This window comes from Eulemur rufifrons, chromosome 28, assembly GCF_041146395.1.
Source record: "Eulemur rufifrons isolate Redbay chromosome 28, OSU_ERuf_1, whole genome shotgun sequence".
NCBI classification, from domain to species: domain Eukaryota; kingdom Metazoa; phylum Chordata; class Mammalia; order Primates; family Lemuridae; genus Eulemur; species Eulemur rufifrons.
Genome location: NC_091010.1, coordinates 5,103,006 through 5,123,384, shown reverse-complemented (window position 1 = coordinate 5,123,384; position 20,379 = coordinate 5,103,006). Strand labels below are relative to the sequence as shown.

General features: G+C 36.5%; 1 protein-coding gene and 1 pseudogene across 1 annotated transcript in view; one reads left to right on the top strand and one right to left on the bottom strand.

The window, feature by feature from the left end:
- The window catches only part of PARG (poly(ADP-ribose) glycohydrolase), a 124,257-nt gene that overhangs the window by 68,996 nt on the left and 34,882 nt on the right, over positions 1–20,379 (bottom strand). The window contains exon 8 of the mRNA XM_069461174.1: positions 3,009–3,101. Coding sequence (XP_069317275.1) covers positions 3,009–3,101 — 93 coding nt within the window. The remainder of the gene's footprint in view (positions 1–3,008; positions 3,102–20,379) is intronic.
- Positions 18,902–19,809, top strand: LOC138376335 (small ribosomal subunit protein uS5 pseudogene; annotated as a pseudogene).

Below are 20,379 nucleotides of genomic sequence, written 5' to 3'. Positions count from 1 at the left end.
CAACCAAGAGACTCCTGGAATTGATTAACGAATACAGCAAAGTCTCAGGCTACAAAATTAATATACACAAATCAGAGGCATTTATATATGCCAATAACAGTCAATCGGAAAACCAAATTAAAGACTCAATACCCTTCAAAATAGCAACAAAGAAAATAAAATATCTAGGTATATATCTAACTAAAGAGGTAAAGGACCTCTATAAGGAAAACTATGAAACACTGAGAAAAGAAATAGCAGAACTTGCAAATAGATGGAAAAATATACCATGCTCGTGGATCGAAAGAATCAACATTGTTAAAATGTCTATACTACCCAAAGTGATCTACAAATTCAATGCAATCCCTATTAAATTACCAACATCATTCTTTACAGACATAGAGAAAATAATTATACAATTTGTATGGAATCAAAGAAGACCCCGTATAGCAAAAGCAATTTTAAGCAATAAAAACAAAATGGGAGGTATTAATTTGTCAGACCTCAAACTATACTACAAGGCCGTGGTTCTTAAAACAGCCTGGTATTGGCACAAGTGCAGGGACACAGACCAGTGGAACACAACAGAAAATCCAAATATAGAACCATCCTCATATAGTCACCTAATTTTTGACAAAGCGGGAAAGAATATACTCTGGGGACAAGAATCCCTATTCAACAAATGGTGCTGGGAGAATTGGTTAGCCACTTGCAGAAGACTGAAACAGGACCCACAGCTTTCACCTCTCACAAAAATCAAATCACGGTGGATAACAGACTTAAACCTTAGGCGTGATACAATCAGAATTCTAGAAGAAAATGTAGGAAAGACTCTTACAGACATTGGCCTAGGCAGAGAATTTATGAAGAAGACCCCCAAGGCAATCACAGCAGCCAACAAAAATAAATGAATGGGACATGATTAAACTAAAAAGCTTCTGCACAGCCAAAGAAACAGTCCAGAGAATAAACAGATCACCTACAGAATGGGAAAAAATTTTTGCATACTACACATCAGATAAAGGACTGATAACAAGAATCTATTTAGAACTCAGGAAAATCAGCAAGAAAAAATCAAGCAACCCTATCAAAAAGTGGGCAAAGGACATGAATAGAAATTTTTCAAAAGAAGATATAAAAATGGCTAACAAACATATGAAAAAGTGTTCAACATCTCTAATCATCAGGGAAATGCAAATCAAAACCACAATGAGATATCACTTAACCCCAGTGAGAATGGCCTTTATCAAAAAAACCCAAAACAACACATGTTGGCGTGGGTGTGGAGAGACAGGAACACTAATACACTGCTGGTGGGACTGCAAACTAGTGCAACCCCTGTGGAAAGCATTATGGAGGTATCTTAAACAGATTCAAGTAGACCTGCCATTTGACCCAGCAATCCCATTACTGGGCATATACCCAAAGGAAAAAAGGTCATTCTGTAACAAAGGCACGTGTACCCAAATGTTTATAGCAGCACAATTCACAATAGCAAAGATGTGGAAACAACCCAAATGCCCATCAATACATGATTGGATTAGTAAACTGTGGTATATGTATACCATGGAATATTACTCAGCTATAAGGAATGATGAAGATACGACATCTCTATGGTTCTCCTGGAGAGAGTTGGAACCCATTATATTAAGTGAAGTATCCCAAGAATGGAAAAACAAGCATCACATGTACTCACCAGAAAATTGGTTTCCCTGATCATCACCTAAACACAAATCTGGGAATGACACCAATTGGACATCAGACTGAGGTGGGGGGTGGGGGAGGGGATGGGGGTATGCCTACACAATGAGTGCATTGCACACCGTTTGGGGAGTGGTAACACTTGAAGGTGCTGACTCGGGAAAGGGGGGGTGGGGAAAAAAATATGAAACTATTGTTTTTAACTTGCACTGTTCACTTAATAATTTATCATGAATATTTCCCATATTATTTCATATCATTGTACAAGAAATAATGTATACATTATGAGGACATACTGTATCTAACAAGATATACTGTTAGACTCTTTGATTCTGTAAAACTAAATTGAAAAAAAAAAAAAATAAAAAAAAAAAATAAAAAAAAGAGATGGAGTCTAATGCCCCTCCCCTCGGGTAAGGCTGGACCTAATGACTAGCTTCTAAATGAACAGAAACGTCAGAAGCGATGCTGGTGCCTTCGGAAACCAGGTCATAAAAGACACTGCAGCTTCTCTACTCTCTCCCTTGGATTGCTTGCTCTGGGGAAGTTAGCTACTGTGTCATGAGGACATCCAATCAGCCTACGGAGAGGCCCATGGTGAGGCTTCTTGTCAACAACTACATGAGAGAGCCAACTTAGAGGTGGGTCCTCCGGCCCTAGTCTAGCCTTCAGATGACTGCAGGCCTGGCTGACAACCTGGCTGCAAGCAAGAGAGACCTTAGGCCACAACCACTCAGTTAGCTAAGCTGCTTCTGAATTCATGACCAACCAAAACTGTGAGATAATAAATGTTTAATTGTGTTAAGCCATTAAATTTTGAGGTAATTTGTTATATAGCAATATATAGGTAATGTACTCCAAACAAAATGAAATAATACAGATTCCTCCTTTTATTTTTAAAAGTTAAAGTGCCATGAACTCATATGTTATAAAATACATTACTTTGAAGAAGGTGAGGAAGGAGTGGGTAGTATTAAGCTATTCTGAGAATAAAATATTCCAAACCCATTAGTATGTTTTGAATAATGTCTATATTTTTTTTAAGTTAGAGATTGTTTAAACAATCTTGTAAAAAGAAAAGTCTGAGTAAACAAACTTCAACAGTGTAAACTGAAGCTCAGAAATTGAACACTGCATTTTTAATGTCCTTTTGCAGAATTCGCTCCAGCCTCTAACCTTTTCCTTAATATAGGAAAATTACCATACTCTTTGGCAAAAACTATTTCCCATCTCTCTCTCTCTCTCTCTCTGACCTGGGCCATTAGAGTTTAAAGGAAATTCAATTTAGAGTCTCAGGAAAGCTAGAGACAAAGTTACATTCCACTAACCTGGGTGCAAATATTTGGCAGACAGAGTGCAATTTTCACCATATCAGGCAAAATGGACTGATATAAATGTTGAGCTTCTGCTTCTTCAAGTACCTGAAAACCAATATAATATATAAATAATATTAACCAGTGAATAATAACCAATGAATAAGTGTTTTTTATTAAATTAAATTACATATCTGCTTTTCACAGAATCCCATAAGGAGGCACATTATCATCATCACCAAACACATGTAAAAAAGGATACCAACAGGAATACCAACAAACTTATAAAATTCACTTCCAAATGCATATAATTACCCTTAATGCCCTCTGAAAACAAATTAAGTATCCCAAATATCAAATATCTCTCACATCAACATTCACAATTAAATAAAACATGTGCAAATAACAAATAGTACATTCTGTCCTGGTTACAACTAAAAACTGCTAGACGACCAAGGACTCTTTCCGAAGTCCCCAAGGACCCATCTAGCTTCAACAGTCTGTAATTTTAAAAAATCACCACAAAAGCCACACTAATTATTTCAGAGCATACTGTATGGGTCAAATCTAACATACTGGGTAGTAAACAGTAAGATTTCCTACAGCTTTAGAATTTTCCTTTTCTAGGAACCCTTGGGAAGTTAAAGCCACAATTCTCATATCATAATTTGAAGTACAACAAAGATGGCAGCCACAGTCCATTTTTGTCTTTTATAATTACCTATCACTATAAGGCTTTAGATATTACTTTAGGCCTTTTAATCCAATTTCTCTGCAAACATCAGGATATTTCTTTAAAGGTACTGAAAATGACAATACTCAATTTAGAGATATTACATATACAGTCATAACTAAAGTACATCATTTATCTACTTGAAATCATATTTTAACTAGAAAAGGTCTCAGTTATAATCCAGTCTGATCTTGTCATTATTACAGAGAAAAGAAAGCTGAGCCAAGAGGTTAGATGATCATCCGAGATTGAGGTAAATTAGCAACTAGACCAGAACCCAAGTGTTCTGGTCTCTACTCCACAGCTCTCCCCACTTCCCTATATGACCAATGTTTAGAATTAATGAGGAGATAGACTCTTCATAAATACCTCCAGATTTTCTTGACTATCAGGAGCTAACTGAAATAAAGGTAAAACCATTAGTGTATCTGCAGCTGGACAAGGTATGTGTGTAAATAGAAAAAGTAACAAAGACAATTTACATTCAGTCTGGTTTCGCAGGTAAATTCTAACAGTACGAATTTTCCTTACACCAGAGCTCTAAAACCCAACCTATATTTACTTCTCTCTTTAAATTAAGGTAGTGAGTAAACCGATATTCAGAATGAACAGAAAGATATCTGCAATTCAGGGAGTTTGGGATTCAATTAATCATTAGTATATAGGAAAGTAAGCAAGCAAACAAAGATAATTATTAATTCTGGGGAAAACAAAAAGTTGTTCTTCTTGTACAAAAGTTGTACAAGAGAGGAAAAGCAATGATAGCCCAGATATGAATGGCGTTTATACTATCCAACTGAAAAAACCTGAATATTGATATAACTGAAATGACTATGACAACTACAGTGAAAAAATGGGGGTGTAGAAATAAGGCCTGTTATCAGTGGTAGTGGGGGAAGTGAAAACAGCTAAATCCTAATCTTCTGAAGTAGGAAGTCAACACATTTAAACAACAAAAAAAGAAAGGTAAACAGTTCAGAGTGGTTAAATGGCTGCCTCTTCATGTTAGGCCTCTTTAAGTCTGTTAAAAATGAAAACTAAATTTTTTTTAAATCATAAATTCTTAGAAGACATTCTACTATTTAAGAGGTACACACTAAAGATACTTGTTTTCCTATATCTGAAAATGTATAAAATATATTAATGAATTTGTTTAAAATATTCAAATTCTTCCTGCTTATAATCTATCTTTTTGCTTTTTAAAACTTTTTATTTTGAAATAATTACATAGTCACAGGATGTTGCAAAAATAGTATAGAGAGGTCCAATATACCTTCATCCAGTTTGCCTCAATGGTTATATTTTACGTAACTATAGCACACTATCAAAACCAGGAAATTAATGATATAATGCATATCATTCTATGCCATTTTATGACATGTACATTTGTGTAACCACCACCATAACCAAGTTACACAACTGTTCCACTACAACAAAGATCTTGTGCTACCCATTTATAGTCACATTTAACTTCCTTCCTCTCACTATCCCTAACGCCTAGCAACCACTAATCTGTTTTCCATCTCTATAATTTTGTCATGTTACATACATAGAATCATATAGTATGTGTCCTTTCAAATTGACTGTTTTCACACAGTGTAATGCCCTTAAGATCCACTCAAGTTGTTGGAAGTATCAGTAGTTCGTTCCTTTTCATTACTGAGTAGTATTCCATACTATGACTATACCAGTCTGTTTAGCTGCTCATCTACTGATAAACACTTTGGTTGTTTCCCTTTTGTGGCTATTACAAATAAAGCTATCTTTTACTCTCAGCCTGCCTATATTGTTCTCTGCAATGACTTGCTATAAATAGCACAGTATGTCATTTTGTTAATCTCCATAAATCTGACTTTTCATAGGTGAATTTAGGCCATTTATATTTAAATGCTTATTTATTATTTTACTTCTTTCATCTGTTTTCTTTTCCCTTCCTCCTTGTGGGTTACTTGAACATGGTTTAGAATTTTGTTTATCTAACGTGTTTTTCATTGCATCTCTTTGAATAGATTTTTTTAAATGGCTGCTCTAGCATTACTTTATATTTGACTTTCACCATTTACTACTGGTGTCAACATTTTACCAGTTCCAGTAAAGTGCAGAGACTTTACCTTCCTTTAAATCCTTTTACTCTTCCCATTTATAAGATAAATGTCTTCAGTATTTCCTCTACAAATATTAACAACTATATTAGTCAGTGTTTCATAATTTTTAAAAACAGTGAAAAAGAAAATGTCAAACACAAGTTATAACATTCAAGAAGAGAGAAAAAAGTCTACTATATTTAATATATTTTTACTATCTCTGTTGTTCTTTCTTCCTTCCTGGTGTTCCAAGATTCCTACTTTTGTCATTTCCTTTCTGTTTCAAGAAATTGCTTTAGACATTCTTTTAGGATAGGTCTGCTCATAACAATTTTCTCACTTTTCTTTCATCTGAGAATGTCTTGGTTTCTCCTTCCTTCCTAAAGGATATTTTCACTGGATCTAGAATTCTGGGCTCACAATTCTTTTCTTTCAGTCCAAAAATGTTGTGCACTCACTTCTTTCTGGCCTGCATGTTTTCACTGTCATTCCAATTGTTTCCCCCTAATGTGTTATCTCTCTCTTGCTGCTTTCAAGACTTTTTCTTTGCCTTCGGTTTTAAGAAGTGTGAATATAACATATCTTGGCATGAATTTCTTTGGGTTTATCCTATTTGAGGTTCGTTCACTCAGCTTCTTGAATCTGCAAGCTATGCCTTTTGCCAAATTTTGGAAATTTTCAGCCATTATTTCTTTCAGCATTTTTTTCAGTTGTACCCTCTTCTCCTCTCTTTCTGGCAATCCAATGACACAAATAGCAGATCTTTTATTATAATTCCACGGGTTTGTAAACTCTGGGTTTTTTGTTTGCTTGCTTTTAGTCTATTTTCTCATTGTTGTTCAGATTATGTAATTTCTCTTAATGTTTTGCAAGTTCACTGATTCTTTCCTCTGTCATTCCCAGTCTCCATTAAACCCATCCAATCAATTTTTAAAAATAATTCCGTTCTTATATTTTTCAGTTCTAAAATTTCCATTTGGTTCTTCTTTATAGCTTCAATTAATATTTCTTTACTGGTACTCTCTATTTTTTCATTTGTTTCAAGCATGTTTGTAATTGCTCACTGAAGCTTTTTTGTGACAGTTGGTTTAAAATCCTTGTCAGATAATTCTAACATCTGTGTTATCTCGGGATTGGTGTCCATTGATGTTCTTTTTTCATTTCAGTTGAGGTTGTCCTGGTTCTTGGTGATGAGTTGATTTTTTTTATTGAAATCTGGATATTCTGATTATTTTAAAACTTTAGATCTTATTTAAATCTTCTGTTTTTGCAGGCTTTCTGTGACACTGTGTCAACAGGGAAAGGGAATAACTGCCTCATTACTGCCAGCTATGAAAAATATGCCAGAGGTGAAAATTCAGGTTCACCACTCAGCCTCTGGTGCCCACAGTGGAAAGAGGGAGACATACCTTGATGCTACTGGGTTGGGAGGAGAGTTCAGGTTCCCCCTTAGGCCTCTATTGATATCACTCTGGTACCATGTCTTTCCTAGGGTCCCACAGTCCCTAGCTGGCCAGCCTTCTTCCCTCCATCTTTCAGAGTCTTATGTTTGTTTTACATACAGTGTCCATTGTTCTTAGCCATATTTAAGGGGAAGGATAAGGAGAAGTGCCTATTCAAACATTTTAAACCTAAAGATTTTTAACCTCAAGTGTCTTAATAGGCTGACAGTTCTCCTTTGGGTACCTGTTCTTGCCTTTTAAAACTGACACATGAATGGCTGCCACTATGCTCTGTGGACAAGTTTTATAATATCACTTATTTAGCTGATGAAGCATTATTGTATTGCACTTCTTCACAACTGTCAACACTTTAGACCTATGTCTAATACTGCTTTGGAAACACAAATGAGAACCTAAAAAATGCCCTTTAAGAACATAATCAACTCAACTACTATTTGAGATGGATGTACAATCTAAAAAACCAACATGATCTTATGCCTTCTCAATATTAGTATCTTTATGCAAATCTTACTTCTTACTAAAGTATTTATTAATCTGTACAATACAAACTGAGATGCAAGCAGGAAAAGTTTTTTTTTTTTGAGACAGAGTCTCACTCTGTTGCCTGGGCTAGAGTGCCATGGTGTCAGCCTAGCTCACAGCAACCTGAAACTCCTAGGCTCAAGCAATCCTACAGCCTCAGCCTCCCAAGTAGCTGGGACTACAGGCATGCACCACCATGCCTGGCTAATTTTTTCTATATATTTTTAGTTGTCTGGTTAATTTCTTTCTATTTTTTCGTAGAGACGGGGGTCTCGCTCTTGCTCAGGCTGGTCTCGAACTCCTGACCTTGAGGGATCCTCCCGCCTCGGCCTCCCAGAGTGCTAGGATTACAGGTGTGAGCCACCGCGCCCAGCCAAGGAAAAGTTTTTTTTAATGGAAATTATTTCTTAACTTTAAAAAGGCCAAGAGCTGTTTGTCAAATATTCTGTAACAATTAAAGAAAAATAAACACTTCTTACTTATGATGATGATAATTATAATTATAAAGAAGATAAGATGGCAAAAAAGAAAGCTGTATTAAATTCCCCCACAAGTAAAACCCTGCCCTCTACTGGATAGTCTGCATGGATAATTATATGCAGCAAGTATTTCCCTGCATGTGTGTACCAACTTTTATTCTAGTCCCATAAATTGATTATGTATATGTTTCAATCAAAATTGATACAATCAATTTCAAAATTATAATCCTATTTTTACCATTTTCTCTCTTTAGATTACAGATTCATTCAATTGGCTGGTAAACAAACATTCGAGTATCTATTTTGTGTCAGACACCTATGCCAGAAGATGACAGAACAGTAAAAAATAACAGACATGGTCACTGACCTCATGAATCTCATGGCAGAAAGCTCTGCGCTCTCTCTGTGACCCTCATACGTCAGCCCTAACCTTGAAGAATTGTAATAACTGCAACCTCATCATGGTGATTGTGGAGAGGCTATCTTCCTACCTTCCTTCAGCATGTAGAAACACAGAAAAGCTACTAAAATAGGGGAATTGAATTTGCCAAAAGTCAAAACATTATAAATTATTTAAATATCTACAAACATCAAAACAGAAAAGAGATATTTACTTATGTCTTTTTTCTTCAAATATCTGACCAACTAAATCTGTTAACTGTGCCCTAATATTTATTAAAGACATGACTAAAGTACCATGTCTGATATACAAAAAGCACTAAATAAATATTGACTACTGAACTTTGAATGAGTAAGTGGAATCTGTACCTGGTAAAAGCAAAAACCAATGTCATTTCAATAAAGGAGAAATTTCCATAGATCTTTCAACAGTTCATAGCAAACAGCTTTTAAAAAGTAACCAATCACAAATCAACAATATAAGAAATATCACAAGTCACTCCATTTTCTCCATTGGTCTAAACCTATTTAGATCCTAGAAACATTTTGTAAAATTACTAATAATCTTCTTTAATGAAAAATAGCAAATAAAATTTATATAAAAGGTCTAGGACATCAAATTTTATTAGGTGATCTTTCATTATAAAAGTATATCACTCCAAAATCCAAATAAAGAGAAAAAACTTTCATAATCCTATGATCCTAATATTAACATAACCACTACTTACAACTAAGTATTTTTTTTCTCACATAGGTGCATTTTTGAGTTGAAATTATGTTGCTTAACAATTTAGTGTATTTTTTAACCTAATAGGAAAACAAAAGTATTTCCCACTTTGCTATCTAGTCCTTATAACATCACTAAAAGCAAAATTTTTCTTAAAAGTTGTGCATTTTCACTGTAGAAATTAACATTAACAAAAAGGAAAGAAATATCAACCATAAGCCCACTGCCAAGGTATCTACTGTTAACATATTAGGATACGTCCTTCCATGCTACTATCTACTGAAGTCTGTATTTTTTCTTAATGAATCCAAGGGACACCCACCCCCCAAAAACTTTGTATTTTGTTTTCACTTAACACAGTGGGTATTTTCCCACATAAGTAAATATAACCTTACATCACCATTTTTAATAGTTGGGTATTTGGACATACTATAATTTATTTCTCTAATTCTTTTATGATGAGCTTATAGGTAGTGGTCAATTTTCCATTATTATATTTATCACTGCAATGAATTTCCTTGCACATACACCTTTATGCATCTGTTGACTATCTCTGTAAGTGAAAATGCTATATCAAAAAGCATGGGCTTTTTTTTTTTTTTTTTTTTTTTAAGGCTGTTGAGGTATGTTGTCAAACTGCCTTTCAGAAAGGCTCTATAAATTTATATTACCACCACTGCTATGTAAGAAAGTACTCAACTCCATACCTCTAATAATACATATTTTCACATTCTTTTTTTTTTTTTTTTTTTTTTGAGATACTGCCTTGCTCTGTCATCTGGGCTAGAGTGTAGTGGCTTCATGATAGCTCCCTGCAACCTCCAACTGCTGGGCTCAAGCAATCTCCTTGCCTCAGCCTATCGAGTATCTGGGACTACAGACCATGTATCACCATGCCTGGCTAATTTTGTCTATTTTTTGTAGACACCAGGGCCTCACTCTTGCTCAGGCTAGTCTCAAACTCCTGACCTCAAGCAATCCTCCTGGCTCAGCCTTCCACAGTGCTAGGATTATAGCCATGAGCCACCACTCCCAGCCCTTCATATTCTTATTATCTTTGCAATTTGATGGGCTAATATGACACTTCACTATTTTTTTTACATTTCTTTGACTACTAATAATGTTAAACTTTTCATCCCCATGTATACAAGCCCCTCTGTGATCCCTTAGCCCTTTTCTATTAATTTTTAATATTTGAATACATTCTTGCTTTAAAAGTGCCAAGAATTCATACGAAGCCAAAGCTCTCCTTGATCACAAATCCTCAATTCCAAACTACTTCTCAGATATAAACAGATGCTTCTCTCCTCCCCAAGAATTTATGTGTGTTTATAAACACTTAGCTTTGTGTTATGTTAATTTTTTAAATACCCCGCAACTAGTTTTTGCCTTAAAAGGAAGGCTTAGAAATCTTTCCATGTAACAGAATGATAAATGCTACACAATATTCCACAGCATAGATGTACAATAATTTTTGTAATCATTCTCCATTAGTGCTAACCATTTTTCTGAACAATTTCCAATTTTATGAAAAATTTCAAAAGTACTGAAAAATCAAAATAACAATACAACGAACACCTAAATATTAGTTTCTACAATTAACATTTTATATTAGCTTTTGTCATGTTATCATGCATCTATCCACCCTTCTGCACACCCATCAGTCCCTTTTGTAATGCATTTTGAGGTAAGTGTGGGCGTCAGTGCATTTCACCCCAGATCACTTCAGTTTGCATATCAATAAGTATGGTCCAACATTTGTTTAGAGCTCTTTTTCTTTTGAGGTAAAATTTAATGAAATAAACAAATCTTACGTGTACCGTTCAATGAGTTTTTACAACTACACACACCTGTGTAACCCAAACCCCTATTATCAAGATATAGGACACTGACATCAAAGCATCACAAATTGAGTGGCTTAAAACAACAAAAATTTATTCTTTCACAGTTCTGGAGGCTAGAAGTCCAAAATCAAGGTATCAGCAAGGTCATGCTCCCTCTGAAGACTCCACGGAAAAATCCTTCCTTGTCCTCTTCCTAGATTCCGGGAGCTCCTAGCAATCCTTGGGGCTCCTTGGCTTTCAGACGTATCGCTCCAATCTCTACCTCCACCATCACATGAGCTTCTTTACTCTGTGTCTTTGTCTCTGTCTCATCATCTTATAAGGACACCAGGCATTTGATTTAAGGTACACTCTAATCCAGTATGACCTCATCTTACCCAGTTACACCTGCAAAAACCATATTTCCAAATAAAGTCACATCCTGAGATTCCAGGTGGACGTGAATTTTGGAGGAACACTATTCCACATACTGTCTTGGCTACTGTAGTTTTATTTTAAGTATCTGAAGTAGTTAAAGTAAGTCTGGGCTGGGCGTGGTGGCTCATGCCTGTAATCCTAGCATTCTGGGAGGCCGAGGCGGGAGGATTGCTTGAGCTCAGGAGTTTGAGACCAGCCTGAGAAAGAGCGAGCCCCCTTCTCTACTAAAAATAGAAAGAAATTAGCCAGACAACTACAAATAGAAAAAATTAGCCAGGCATGGTGGTGCATGCCTGTAGTCCCAGCTACCCGGGAGGCTGAGGCAGGAGGATCCCTTGAGCCCAGGAGTTTGAGGTTGCTGTGAGCTAGGCTGACGCCATGGCACTCTAGCCTAGGCAAGAGAGTGAGACTCTGTCTCAAAATAAATAAATAAATAAATAATCAAGTAAGTCTCCCAACTTTGCCCTTTTTGTTTATAATTTCTTTGTATATCCTGGGTCTTTGATGTTTCCATATAAATTTTAGAATCAGCTTTGCATTTTCTACAAAAAGCCTGCTTGGTATTACGATTGGAACTGCATATAGGGAGAACTGACAGCCACAGAGTCATCCAGTTTATGTGCATGGAATATCTTCTTTTGTTTAGGTTTTCTATAATTTCTCTCAGCATTGTCTTATAGTCTTTAAGGTACAGGTCTTACACATTTCTTGTTACCTTTATTTCTAAGTATTTTATGTTTCTTAATGCTATTTTTAATGGAATTTTTAAAATTTAAATTTTTTATTTACTGCTAAATACAATGATTTTTGTATACTGACCTTATGTCCTAAATAAATACCCTTATTAGTTCTAGTAATTGTTTTATAGGTTCCTTCTGGTTTTCTGTGTAAACAAACATGTCAACTACAAATATAAACAGTTTTACTTCCTCCTATCTGATTTCATACATTGTTTCTTTTTCCTGCCTACAGCATTGGCTAGAATTTCCAGTACAATGTTAAAAAGAATGAAGAGAGTGGGATCCTTGCTTTTCCCCTATCTTTGGGAAGAGAACCTGCTATTTCACCATTAAGTATGATTTAAGCTGTGGGTTTTTCATAGATACCCTTTATCAGATTGAGGATATTCCCTTCTAGTCTTAATTTGCTAATAGTTCTTTACTCTGAATGGGTACTAAGTTTTGTCAAGTGCTTATTCTGCATCTATCAAAATAATCATATGGCTTTTAAAATATGAATCTAACCTTGCATTTCTGAAATAAACCCTACTTGATAATGATGTATTATCCTTTTTAACATATTAGTAGGCTCCATTTGCTAATATTTTGTAAAATCTGTCACACAGTAGTATCAGAGGCACGCTGGCTTTATAAATGTGTTAGAAAGTGCTCCCTCCTCCTATTTTCTCAGAGTTTTTATAAAATTAGTTTTATAAAAACTCTATAAAAACTCTTCCTTAAATGTTTGAGAGAACTGATCAGTGAAAAAATCTAGGCCTACAAAGTAACCAGTTTTTAATTGGGCATATTTTACTGACGATTAATCCTTTGTCTCTCATATAGATTAAAATATTCTCTCCTGTCTGTCATGAAACTACCATTCAGTTTTATTATCTTTATTTTTAGTATCTAGAATAAACAGTACACTTGTACCTCCAAAGCACTGAGACTTTTCCAGTTTTATCTTTATCCATTCTGTCACTCGTGTACTACACTCTAGTGATACTGATCTGCACCTCCCTAACGAACCATACTGACTTTATTATGGACTGTGATCAAATCACAACATTTTGAACCTATTTTTTCACTCATAAAATGAAAATAGTTACCTTGCAGGGATGTAGTCAGAATTATAAGCTTTTCAACAAATAATAGCTAGTATATTGATGATGATACATTATTTTGCCCTCTGCTTTAATATTTTACTACTCTTAAACCACTAATTATGCTTCAAGACTTAGTTCACAGCTCTCTCTGAAGCCTTTCCTGACCTGTTGTCCTCTGTGGCTCTATATTAGAGCACGTATTATAGTTTATTATAATTATTTATTTATATGTTTTATGTCATCCTCTAATCTGTGGAACGCTGCAAAAGCAGGGACTGTGTTTTTAACATCTTGTATTCCCAGTACCAAGCACAGTATTTAGTGCTCATTATTATTTGCTGAATAAAGAGGTGATGAAAATAAAAACATTGTATTTTACCCTCAAAGTATTCCTGCAAGATAGAAAGAATAAGGGCATCTAAAGAAACCAAAGCTCAAAGAAAGTAAAGCAATTTGCCCACATTCAAAACTTACTGGCATACAATGGGACTAGATGCTAGGCTTTTTCTTCCCAGGTTCACAAAGAAGGGTATTTTAGAGAAAGCAGCACTGGCCAAGAAACTGGAAGACTACAGGTATAGGCCTAGATCTGCATTTACCCTCCGTATCAACCACAGAAAAATCCCTAAGTTCTTTATTTCCTCATCCATAACAAGGAGAATTGTAATGCAACTAACTTACAAAGTTATAAAGTCTCAGATATAAGTGTTTTATGAATTCTAAAGCTCCATATACAAAGTATTATTATCTAATGGGCTAGTAATTCTCAACCTTTTTAGAGCCGCCTCCTCTTTTTATCACCCCCACATCAAAGAATTGCCAAGTCCTATTGACTGATCCAGTGGGACCTCACATGGTCATTACCTCCTGTTAATCACTACTAAGCTGCCCTGACTCAGCCCCTCACCCAGTCTCACCAAGATTACTGTAATAATCTAACTGCTGCCCTGCTGCTAGCCCACCTTCAGTTTCGGTGTGTCCCTCCTCCACTTGAAAGTTTTCAATGGCTTTTCACTGCCTTTTCAATACAGAACAAATTCCTTGAACTTGGGCCAAGCTATCTTGCTCTAGATGCCTGTCTAGTCTTATTTAGCATATACATAATACACACACAAACACACACCTCCCCTTCTGTGCATTTTACAGAAGTAACTAGCAATTACTAGGCAACTCAGCAATTCACTCTTCTATAGCACCTACTTGTGCTTCCACAGATACCATTTTCCTCTACTCCTGGAATACATTAACTCCTTCCTTAACTCTCAAACTTACCTAACCCTTTGATATCTTGATCAACAACACTTTATTTCAAGTCTATACAAATTTCTTCTCCAGCTAGAGGGTAACTCTCCCTCTTGTAATTTATTTGTACTTTTTTTCACAAGAAACTTAAGACTTTCTGCTTTATGTTGTAGTTATTTATGAACATGTCTTCCAGCCCTTACTAGCAAGCCCTTCTAGCCTTTAAAACGAGATTTATGGTTGATTCACCATGCCTAGAACAATGATGTTCACATGTGACAGTCTCAATAAAAACACATTAACTGGCACTTTTTATCTGGCTTAGCTGATTTTACAAAGCTTATCCTCCTACTTTCCATTGCCTTTTAGAATCTCTATTGCTTAGCAAAAATGTTATAGGTTTTTTTCTTTTTAAATTAATAAACTATATATAGATTTCTATATATAGCTTTCTATAATATACCTTAAGCTTATTGGAACTACCTCTAGGGTTTTGTGCGTCTGAAAGATTCATATTTCAAAAATTAAAAGAAATAATATATGTCAATTAAGATCTTTCAGATCCACTTATTCTTCAGGCATGTTTTTAGTGTACAAAAAAGATTAAATGTTAGAGGAAAAAGAAAAATTATAGCACTAAATTAAGTTAGGCTAAAAAAATCACCTGGAAAAGGTGAAAGTTTCTAATACTTATCTGTGCACGATGCAGGCTGACACTTTGAAGAGAAGAATGTGACAGCTTACAAGAAAACAAACTCACTCATTCCCCTTAATTTCTGAAGGCTCATGAAAGTCTGACAGGCTAGCTACAGGGTGATCTCTCATGTGTATTGCCCATGACAATTATGGCTTCAATAAAAATGTTCTCCAAATTTTAATAAAGCCCAATTGGCTTTCAGGAAATAGCTAGTCTAATATTTTCATATTTAAGAAGGCATATTTCACAAATTATTAATAGTAGCTAACTAATGGACATAAATTAAGACTATACAAAAATTTTATCTCATGGCATTATGTGAAAGGCCAAGTGCTCCCAGAGGTCAGCAGCAGTGACACATAGAAAGGACTGTGCTGAGGAGTCATACTACCTCTCTGCTTTCTTCCGGTTTGGTTTGGTTTTCCTCTTCAAACAACTATGAAGAGCTTCCCTGTGAATTTTCAAAGTGCTATGACTCAAACCTGGGAAATGCTGATAAAAATCATAGTACATTATAAGCATTTGAAATTATTTGCTGTATGGATAGATAAACAAGATACAAAGAGTCCTTAAGGTATTTGTTCTGTAATTTACATTGGAAATAATCTACATCTGTCCTTATACCATTAAATAATTTGACAGTCGTCTAATATGGGGTAAATCAGGATGCTATAGGTACTTGTTTCCTCCCCATCAATGGTTGCCAGCAGAAGGGAAAGAAAAGGAAAAAGAGTGCTAAATGATGCAATCGCCTTTCATTCTTAATTTCCACTCCTACTGCCCAGCTCACATCAGCTAGGACAAGGAAGAGGAAGAAGGAAGGAAGGGAGAAAGAGTCTTCCTGCAAATCCTCACCATAACCCTGTTTCCAGTCTCTCCTAATCACTGCTGTTTCTAATGACAGAACTCTGCATTAGCTTCTCACTTCAGAAAACAAACCCTCAGAGGCTTAGAATTCACAGCCTTTCATGTATGGGGTAGAAATTTTATCATCATGACTCCTAATTCCAAGTAATTAACAACTAATCTGGGAACACAATCAGTTTAGGAAGAATACCTTCATCTAATTCATGAAACAAAATATGCCTCTAATCAAAAACAGTCACACTATTTCTTACACAAATTTCATTAGATTAAACAAAAAGAATAGAATTGTGTAGGTTTATGAAACATGGAGGAAGCGTTCTCTAAACAGTATTTACCATACAATCGCTATCTTTTTCATGCTAATAATAAAATACACAGAGTATTCATACTTTAGAAAGATAAAGCCTAATGATACACCCTCATTACGTTCTGTCTCCAAAGAAGAATTTACTTCTCAATATTGTTATGGTAAATGACTATTCCTAGGAAATAAACCCACACTGGCACAAGATGCTCTGATAGGTCTTTCCCATCTCTCACTTCTGCTACTGTATAACTGAACGGCCATATCCATCAATCACTTTTGCAAACACCACTAAACCATGGTGCTATTATATACAAGCCGACGGATACTTTCAATACCATACAGTCACACTATTATCCATCTTTTATAGACAGACAATCAAACTTAATATGACAAGATTTCAGAGAAACAGCTAATGGTAATATAAGTTTTCTAGCCCTGAAAGCAAAATGGATTTAATTTGTGCAAGAAATATAGGTGAGCAATAACTTCAATCTTTTACTACAGTATACACTTTTAAATAATAGGAAGGAGGGTTTTGAACTATAAGAAAGTACTTGCCGAGGCAGGAGGATCACTTGAGGTCAGGAGTTCGAGACTAGCCTGAGCAAGAGGGAGACTCCGTCTCTACTAAAAATAGAAAAATAAGCCGGGCATCATGGCACACACCTATAGTCCCAGCTACTTGGGAGGCTGAGGCAAGAGGATCACTTGAGCCCAGGAGTTTAAGGCTGCAGTGAGCTATGATGCCACTGCACTTGAGCTGGGGCGACAGAGCAAGACCCTGTCTCACAAAGAAAAGGAAAGTACTTGTTTTTACTGTTAAGTAATTTTCCAGATTGTTTAATGATAGTTTATCCCACTTACCACTAATAAAAAAATTTGTCATACAAATCAAGTAATGTGCATATATACATATTATAGTGATTAATTCTAAATTTCATTCTTATATTATGCAGTATAAATTACAATTAATATTATAGTCCAAAGTTCACACTTACTAAGGCTGAAACAAAACTAATTTTCCTAAAACGTCCGAGAACACCCCCTAGTGGCAGATTCTTTGGAGAAAAAATAAAAATACAAATGCATTAGTAGTTAAAACAAATGCTATTACAATCAATGAAAGTATCTTTTTAAAAAACTGACCAAGTTCTACTAAGCAACTCAATTATTTCAAGTAATATCCAAAAAGAAAAAATTCAAAATGTGATCAAAGAATGTTGAGAAATCTCAGAAGTTCTCTGTGAGGGTATCTGACCTGCCAGCGGCCTTTCTGTAAAAAGATGATGTCTGACACAGAAGAAACCTTCAGGATGACCTAGTACAGTGATATCCAACTGAACTTTCTACAGTGACGAAAATTATATATCTGCACCGTTCAAGACAGTAGTCATCAGCCACATGTGCCTACTGATCACTTGAAATGTGGCTAGTGTGACTAACGAAGTGAATTTTAAATTTTATTTCACTTTAATTAATTTCAATTTAAATGGCCATACATGGCCAGTGGCTACTGTGGCTGTACAGATCTAGTCCTTCTTGTTACCCCACTCCAGTGAAAGTCACCAAACCAATGCAAGGAAAATTCAGAGGTTCTCAGATATATGCAGATATAACTACAGAAGACTAAATCTGTAGCTTTTTGTTTAGGAGGTTTTTAATGTACCTAAGTTTATTTAACTGCGTCAGGCTACTTTTGGTAACTGCAATCGTTTTAAAATAAGGAATGTGGCCAGGCATGGTGGTCATTCCTATAATCCCAGCACTTTGGGAGGCCGAGGCAGGAAGATCTCTAGAGGCCAGGAGTTTAAGACTAGCCTGAGCAACATAGGGAGACCCTATCTCTATAAAAAATTTAAAAATAAGCCAGGTATAATGGCATGCTTGTAGTCCCAGCTACTAGGGAGGATGAGGCAGGAGGATCACTTGAGCCTAGGAGTTCAAGACTGCAGTGAGCACTCCAGCCTGGGCGACAGAGTGAAACCTTGTCTCTAAAATAAAATAAGGATGAGGGTGAAAATGGTCAAATATTCCTCTTGACATGATTGTGGTTTTATAGCCTATATAAGACTGCTGACATGTGAAGAATACTGTAGCGTTTAGCTACATCAAATAAAACAGATTAAGAGTGAGAACAGTCCAACAGGTCCAGCCTCCCCCTTCTATTTAACTCTAGTCATATGTTGCTACTTAGTCCAAACACACGTTGAGCACCCACTCTGTCTGGGAAATCAGATTGAGTATTATGTGGAATAAACACAAAGATAAACAACGCAACGTTTCGTCTCTGAGAAAACACCAAATGGCAGATAACCCAGGTGCAGCGGAAGGGCCCAGAGACCCCAGGAGCCCTGGAATGGGAAGCCACAGTGGCTTCCGTGAAGTCTTTGGCAGCGGCATTTGTAGCCGTGGTCTGGGCCAGGGCCAAGGCCGTGCAGCTCATGGAGGCAAGGCCGAGGACAAGGCGTGGATACCTGTCACCAAGCTGGGCTGCCTGTTGAAAGACATGAAGATCAAATCCCTAGAGGAGATCTACATCTTCTCCCTGCCCATCAAGGAGTACAAGATCATTGACTTTTTCTGTGGACATCTCTCAAGGATGAGGTTTTGAGGAGTATGCCAGTGGAAAAGCAGACCCACGCTGGCCATTGGACCAGGTTCAAGGCGTTTGTTACCACTGGGGACTACAATGGTCACAGGGGTCTGTGTGTTAAGTGCTTAAGAGGTAGCCACTGCCATCTGAGGGGCCATGATCTGGCCAAGCTCTCCACTGTCCCCATGCGGAGAAGCTACTGGGAGAACAAGATCAGCAAGCCCAACATCGTTCCTTGCAAGGTAACAGGCCGCTGCAGCTCTGCACTGGTATGTCTCATCCCTGCCCCTAGAGGAACTGGCATCATCTCAGCTCCTGTGCCCAAGAAGCTGCTGCTGATGGCTGGAACTGATGACTGCTACACCTCAGCCAGGGACTGCACTGTCACCCTGGGCAATTTTGCCAAAGCTACTTTTTATGCCATCTCCAAGAGCTATAGCTATCTGACCCCTAACCTCCAAAAAGAGACTGTATTCACCAAGTTTCCCTACCAGGAATTCACTGAACATCTTGTCAAGACCCACACCAGAGTCCCTGTGCTGAGGACCCAGGCTCCAGCTGTGGCTACACCACAGCATTTTTATACAAGAAAAATAAAGTCAATTAAGCCTGTTTAAAAAAAAAAATGCACCGTCTCTATCCTCTAGAAGCTAACTCACTACTTTTTGAGGTAAAATGCTATATAACAACCATATAGGTTATGTATACTGGCCTCGCCTTTTCCCTCTACCAATTGCCAATCTCAAATAGTCAACTATTACCTTACACAAATAATTCCTAAATCTCTCAGAGTAAGAGACTGTGGCATAAGACCCACATTTCTGTGTGCTAGACTATTCCCCTTGAATATCTTGAACTAGATCAAGAAATACTTACTGAGCATCAGCGATGAACTAGAAAACAGGGCTAGATGCCCTGGAGAAGTTTAGCCTCACAAGAATGCGACATTTTGTAGACAGATCATGTCTTATGTGACAAGTACATGGAGTTGTGCACAGGCACCACTGCAAGCACAGAGAGGAATGTTTACCGGAGGTTGAGAGGACAAAAAAGGGTACCCGGAGGAGATAAAGATTGAGCTGAGTCTTGAAGGATGGATTAAGGGCAAGCAAACAGCATAATGAAGAACCACAAATAAATTTAGTCATTAGACTATCAAGCTTGGAGCAGGAAAGTGGCATGAAATG